Source organism: Durio zibethinus, chromosome 3 (genome assembly GCF_047325235.1).
Source record: "Durio zibethinus cultivar Kanyao isolate XHJ-2024 chromosome 3, ASM4732523v1, whole genome shotgun sequence".
Taxonomy (NCBI): domain Eukaryota; kingdom Viridiplantae; phylum Streptophyta; class Magnoliopsida; order Malvales; family Malvaceae; genus Durio; species Durio zibethinus.
The window spans coordinates 33,928,528-33,936,163 of record NC_143164.1 but is presented as its reverse complement, the minus strand read 5'-3'; the positions used below and the strand labels follow the sequence as shown (position 1 = coordinate 33,936,163).

At 33.2% G+C, this 7,636-nt stretch overlaps 1 protein-coding gene across 1 annotated transcript; it reads left to right on the top strand.

Annotated features, from left to right (window-relative positions):
• Positions 1–2,883: 2,883 nt before the first annotated feature.
• Positions 2,884–3,582, top strand: LOC149519773 (uncharacterized). Its single transcript, XM_089757838.1, has one exon. The coding sequence runs from the start codon at positions 2,884–2,886 to the stop codon at positions 3,580–3,582; it is 699 nt and encodes a 232-aa protein (XP_089613964.1).
• The last annotated feature ends 4,054 nt before the right edge of the window (positions 3,583–7,636 follow it).

Sequence of the window (7,636 nt, the reverse complement as noted above, 5' to 3'; positions counted from 1 at the left end):
CCAACATGAGGAAGCCATGGTTTATCCTTGCCCACCAGGATATAAATTACGAAATTAAAGGATCATCCAAATGCCTACTGTCCCTAATTTTTTTTTAATGTAATCACATCTCCTGACCATTTATGCCTAAGAGCATTAGGATGACATTTTATTTTTGGGCCTTTTATTTTTCATTATCTCAATAAAAGTAAGAACATGTATTTTGTTTTCTTTTTTTTCATTCCATTCATTCCACCATCAAAATCTCTTGCCAATATTTTTTATTTTATTAATTTTTAGGTCTCCAAATAAATGCGAAGATAATCATGACAATGATCTGGGGTTTAATTTTGAGAATTCAATTAATACCAATGACCTTGATATTGAAGAAGATTTTGAAAAATATACTTTGTCCCCGAATTTAATGAGGATGATTGAACAAAAAGATAAATCTATTGAGCCTCATCAAAAAGTGGTTGAATCGATTAATTTGGGTGATCCTGAAAACAAGAAAGAAGTCAAGATTGGCACTTCACTTTGGGATATTGATCGACAACAGTTAGAGGGTTTGCTTCGAGAATTTATGGATGTCTTCGCTTGGTCCTACCAAGACATGCGTGGACTTAGCACTAAAATAGTGAAACATAAGTTACCATTGAAGCCAAAATGCAAACCAATACAGCAAAAGCTAAAAAGAATGAAATTGAAGATGCTGTTGAAAATCAAATAAAAAGTTAAAAAATAATTTGATGCAAGTTTCTTACAAGTGGCCAATCATCCCGATCGGTAGCTAATATCGTACCTATTTCTAAAAAGATAGTAAGGTACAAATGTGTGTAGATTATAGAGATTTGAACAAGGCTAGCCCTAAGGATAATTTTTCCTTACCTTATATCAATACTTTTGTGGATAATACGACCCAACATTTAGTATTCTCTTTCATGGATAGATTTTTTGGGTATAACCAGATAAAAATAGCTTCAGATGACATGAAAAAGATCACTTTTATCACCACGTGAGAAACCTTTTGCCATAAAGTTATGCCCTTTAGGTTAAAAAATGTTGGGGCTTATCAAAGGGCTATGGTGACACTCTTCCATAACATGATGCACAAAGAGATTGAGGTGTATGTTGACGACATGATTACCAAGTCCCAAAAATGAAAAGATCATGTCATCAACCTCAGAAAGTTATTCGAAAGGCTATAAAAGTTCCAACTCAAGCTGAATCCAACCAAATGTACATTCGAAGCTAGGTTAAAAAAGTTACTGGGATTTATAGTAAGTAAAAGAGGGATAGAAGTAGATCCAGACAAAATTTGGGCCATTTAGAATCTATCTCCACTAAGAACACAGAAAAAGGTTCACGGGTTCTTAGGTAGATTGAATTATATTTCTCGATTCATTTCTCAACTTACCCTTAAATGTGACCCCATTTTCAAGCTCCTTTGAAAGAATAATCATGTAGATTTGAATGAACAATGCCAAGAAGTTTTTGATAAGATCAAGCAGTACTTATCAAACCCTCTAATATTAGCACCCCTTATCCTAAGAAAGCCATTAATTTTACACTTAATGGTACAAGAAGGTTCGATGGGATGTATGTTGGACCAACAAGATAAATCTAGCAAGAAAGAAAAAGCTATTTATTATTTGAGCAAAAAATTTATGGAGTATGAGTCCAAGTATTCATCACTGAAAAAAATATGTTGTATTTTGGCTTGGACAGCTAGAAGGCTCAGGCAGTACATGCTATACCATATCACTTTGCTCATAGCTAAATTGGATCCCATCAAATATATCTTTGAGAAGCCTTTACAATCAAGGAGAATCACAAGATGACAAGTGTTACTTTTTTAGTAGAACATCGCATACGTAAGTCAAAAAGTAATCAAAGGGAGTGCCATTATTGAATTCTTGGCAGATATGGCCAATGAAGATTATGAGCCCATGAAGTTTGATTTTTCGGATGAGGAATTAATGGCCTTCTTAGAATCAGAAGAAGATAATGATGAAGAAAAAACATGACAGATGTAATTCGATGAAGCCGTTAATGCCATATGGCATAAGATTGGAGCCATTTTGATATCTCTAATGAAGCATTACTATCCTACTACCAATAAGATTAAATTTCAACTGCACTGATAATGTCGTTGAGTATAAAGCTTGTGTTATGAGGCTGTATACAGCTTTAGACAAGAAGATTGAAATATTAAAAGTGTTTGGAGTTCAGCTCTAGTTATTTATCAATTGAAAGGTGAATGGGAGACAAGGGATTCAAAACTCATCCCTTATCATAAGTACATTTTAGAGCTATGCAAACGGTTTAAAACAATCCAGTTTGAACACTTACTTCGGGAAAAAAATCAGATTATGGATGCCTTAGCTACCTTGGCCATTATGGTACAGATTGGTGATACCGCTGAGATTCAGCCTATCAAATTGGATATCAAATATATACCAGTACATTGTGCCAATTTAGAAGAAGATGAAGATGGCCACCCCTGGTATTATAATATCATGTAGTATTTAAAAGAACAACAGTATCCGAATCAAGCAACGAAAAATGATAAGAATCTTATAAAGATTGGCCATGAGATTCTTTTTGGATGGGGAAACTTTGTACAAAAGAAGAAATGATCAGGTATTACTCTGTTATGTAAATATGTCTGAAGCCAAAAGAATTATTGAAGAGGTGCACAATGGTGTATGTGGAGCACACGTAAATGGGTATATGATAACGAGACAAGTTATCCGAGTTGGATATTATTGGTTGACAATAGAAAAAAATTACATCGATTATGCCCAAAAGTGCCATAAATGCCAGATTTATGCTGATAATATTCATGTTTCACCCAGTGTTTTGCATGTTATAGCACCACCTTAGCCATTTTCTATGTGGGGAATGGATATCATTGGCCCTATCACACCAAATGCTTCAAATGGGAATAGATTCATTTTTGTAATGATTGACTATTTCACCAAATGGGTCGAGGCTTTCTCTTTTTCAATAGTGACTAGATTAGTGGTTTGTAAATTCATCAAAAGAGAAATAATTTGTAAATATGGGCTTCCAAAAAGAATTATATTAGATAATGCCAAGAACCTGAATAGCAAGATGATGCAGGAAGTATATGCTCAATTCAAAATCAAACACCATAATTTGACCCCAGATCGCTTGAAAATAAATGGTGTAGTGGAAGCCGCAAACCAAAACATCAAAAAGATTATAGAAAAAATGACTGAAACATATAAGGATTGTCATGAGATGTTGCCTTTCACCCTACATGCGTATCAAACTTCTATGCACACCTCTACGGGGGTAACTCATTTTTCTTTAGTTTATGGAATGGAAGTCGTATTATCAGTAGAAGTAAAAATCCCATCTTTGAGGATCCTGAGGGAAGTAGGACTAGAAAAAGCTAAATGGATTCGAGAATGCTATAAGCAATTGAACTTTATTAAGGAGAAAAGATTGACAGCCTTATGCCATAGCCAATTGTACCAAAAGAGAATGATGAGGGCTCATGATAAAAAAAATCAAACCTTGACAGTTTTGAGAGGGAAAATTGGTGTTGAAAAAGATTATTCCAAGTCATCATAATGGTAGGGGAAATGGACTCCAAATTAGGAGAGGCCTTATGTGGTGAAAAGAGTTTTTTCCAGAGGAGCCTTGATCTTGTCAGAAATAGATGGAGATGAACTTTCTAGTCCTATCAACTCTAACATAGTGAAGAAGTAATTTGCTTGATATTTCAAAAAAAAAAAAAGAGGTCAAATTGAAAATTTGAAAGGATGGTTTAAACCATACAAAAAGAGAGTTCAAGTCGAAAACCCTAAAGGGTGACTTTGAACCAAAGGAAGGATCAGAACTTTAAAAGGTAACTGGAATTGAAATATTAGGGATAATAAATTTTGAAAAAAAAAACTTTGAATTGTTGGGGCGTCAAGTTTTAATTGAGTTTTTGAAGGAAAATTTGAAATTTGTTGTCATAGTTATCTAATCATTTGCCCTGTGGCACTGCCTCCCTAAAGTGATCATTCCTATACACTCTTTTCCTTTGCACCATCATCTGTAATTGATTATCCACATAAATGAAAGCCATCTTATCATTTTCTAAGTCATGTACATTACTCTTCCTTTTTATCTCTTACCATAAATGGAAGAAATGCATAACTTACATCCTCATGCTTTTAAATTAAGATAATGATTAATAATTGAACAAGATCACAAGAAGTGTATTATTTTAAAGGATTGAAAGAGACAAAGGCAAAGGATGACTGAAAACAAAAAAGAGAAAGGGAAATTTGGCTTTCATGGCTTTCTTCAAATAGGCGAAAAGACTCTTTTAACAAAAAACACATCTCCAGGTTAATGAAAAATGACTTCAAGCTAATGGGTTCTTTGCTAAGATGCACCTTTGATTTAATATCTTCTTTACCAATTGTGAAAGAAGATTTCTCTACTAGCGTGCATAGTAAAGGTAAACGTACAAAATAATACTCGATGATTTCTCTATTAAATGTGTACAGAAGTGAGGATACAAAAGCCTTAGCACCATAACTAATGATTTATTTGCATCCTAGATAAGGCATGCATGTGTATTATCTCACTCACTCGATCATTTATTTTGACCTTGACTCGATCTTGGTCGCTTTATTTTGACTTGTGGTTTTACCCCGATCGTTTGATCTTAACTCAATCCAGATCACTTCTTGATTCATGGTTTCATCCCGATCATTTATTTCGACCTTGACTCGATCTTGGTCACTTTATTTTGACTTATGGTTTCACCTCGATCACTGGGTCTTGGTTCAGTTCATATCACTTCTAATGATTCGTGGTTCTATCTCGATCATTTGTTTTAGATCTTGACTCGATCTTGGTCACTTTATTTTATTTGACTCGTGGTTTCATCCCGATCGCTTGATCTTAACTTAGTCTAGATCATTTCTTATGATTCATGGCTTCGTCTAGATCATTTATTTTGACCATGACTCATCTTGATTGTTTTATTTTGACTCATGGTTTCATTTCGATCTCCTAATCTTGGTTCAGTCTAAGTCATTTTTTGAATTCAAGTCCATATTAGGTGTCTAGGTCTTTGCAACATCCTTGTCTAACAAAGATGTGCAAAGAGGGGCAGCTATAGACACCTATTTTGGTCTGGGCTCGATTAAGCTCATTTTGATCTTGACCCGATTAGGCCCATCTTGGTCTAGGCCAAATATAGTCTAAGCCCAATTAGGCCCACTTTTGCCTATTCTGATCTAGACCCAATTAAGCCCATTCTAACTTGGGCCCAACTGAACCTATACTGGTTAGGCCCATTTTGGTTTGGATTCATTTTAGCCCTCTTAGGTCCAATTAGGTGCTATTATTATTATTATTATTATTATTATTATTATTATTATTATTATTATTATTATTATTATTTCTTTTTCTATTGTCTGGCTATTTTTTTTCCCGATTCAGTGTGCACATGGGTGAAATCCTAGGTCAAAGCTTTGATATTATTATTATTATTATTATTATTATTATTATTATTATTATTATTATTATTATTATTATTATTATTATTATTATTATTATTATTTCTTTTTCTATTGTCTGGCTATTTTCTTTCCTGATTCAGTGTGCACATGGGTGAAATCCTGGGTCAAAGCTTTGATTGCAAATTGTATCAGCAAGAGATTGCTGAAATTTTATACCTAAAATCTCGTCTTGACATAATGCAATCCCAAGATCAAGCCTATGATTGATTATGTTCATTTCCTGAATTACTCTAAAGGATTCCTATAAATTGGACTTTTTTCTAACACTAAAGGACACAAAAAACAAAGGAAAAATACAAGGGAAATTGTTTGGGGAAATTTTGGTAGAAAGGGCTTCTAGGATTCAAAAATTGGGGTTTTGGTTTTGATTTGGAATTTTGGAGGGATTTCAGGCTTCTGGGGGTGATCTTAAAGTAGTTAAAGGTTCTGGGGAGGTATAAGATGACTTAAGAAGTTTTTTGAATTTTTTAAAATTTGTTTTGGAATTTTTTTGGGTTTTTTCTGGGTTTGGGATGAATTTTTTGGCGTAAGATGAATTTTTTGGCGAAGGATGAATTTTTTTCAGCAAGATTTCGACGAGATTTCCAGAATCCGACAGGCTTTCTAAAAATCAGTGGGTTCTCTAGTTTTCGACTAAATCTTTTGACAAAGTTTTCAGAAACTGGTGGGATTTTTAGTTTTCAGTGAAACATTTCAATGGATTTTTAGAGAGAGGTCAGAGGATTTTAAAAGGTAGAAAGAGAAAGGTTTTGAGGTTTTTGAGAAAAACACTGAAAAGGCCCTTTTATACCGCTCCAGAATGACGTTGTTTCGTCAAGCCAGGATTCGCGCTTCGACCCAAAGATCCGTACACTGACCCATGTCCCGACCCGATCTAACTGTAGGTTTTTTTTTTCATTTTCTTTTTATTTTTTGATTTTGATTTTAATTTATTTATTTTATCTATATTTTATTTTTTAATTTTTTTTAAAAAGGAAATTTTGCTATTTTGTCTTTTTTTTTTAAATATTATTCTATATTTTTAGAAAAAAATAAAAAAATAAAAAAATATATATATATAAAATTTGCTATTTGAAAATAAGAAAGGCTTGGATAATTTGAAATCAAAGTAGTGATCATCCTTTGGATGGGTGTATTAGGGGTGCTACAACCTTCCCCATGCGCAATTGACTTCCGAACCTAACCTATGTTTTATAGATCAGCTTAAATCAGGTGATCAATCACACCTAACCAAAAAAGATTGATGGTGACTCATTTTCATTCCAAGTCTAGCGGTAGGTCCACAGATCTATGCGTTATGACAAAAGGAGCATCATCATTTGCATTGTGAAAAAAAAAAAGAAGCCAAATGTCTTTGCAACAAGCATTCACATTTTTGCATTCGCATCAAAATTTTCATTAGCATTATTTGATAAGAATAGACATTTGTATCATGATTGTGTTGTCAACTTTGGGGCAAAAAAGGAGAAAGAAGTTTATCATGAAAGATGAGAAAAAAAAAGTAGTGTGATAGGAGATCAAAATGTTAAAAAGGTTTAAAAAGTTGAAAGAAGAATTGTTTGCAAAAAGCAAAAAGATTGTTGAGAAAATGAGAAGAAAAGATTTAATATAATTTTTAAAACCTCTGGGCATAATCTGTTAGACTTCTAGGCAAAAGTTTTTAAATTTTCAAAGTTTCAATGCCTCAAATGTATGAGGAGCATTCAAAGATTTAAGAATTCTTAAGACCTCCGAGCATAATCTGTAAGACCTCCAGGCATAATTTTTAAGACTTCAGGGTAAACATGTTAAAGTTTTATTGCCTCTGATTGGGAGGAACATTCAAAGATTTTAAAATTTATAAGACCTCTAGGCACAATTTTCAATACTTATAGGCAAACCATTTTAAAGTTTCATTGCCTTTGATTGAGAGGAACATTCAAAGATTTTGAAATTTATAAGACCTCTAGGCAAAACATTTTAAAGTTTCATTGCCTTTTATTAGGATGAGCATTCAAAGATTTTGAAATTTGTAAGACATTCGGGCATAATTTTCAAGACCTCCAAGTAAAATATTTTAAAGTTTCATTGACTCTAACTAGGAAGAGCATTCAAAGATTTGA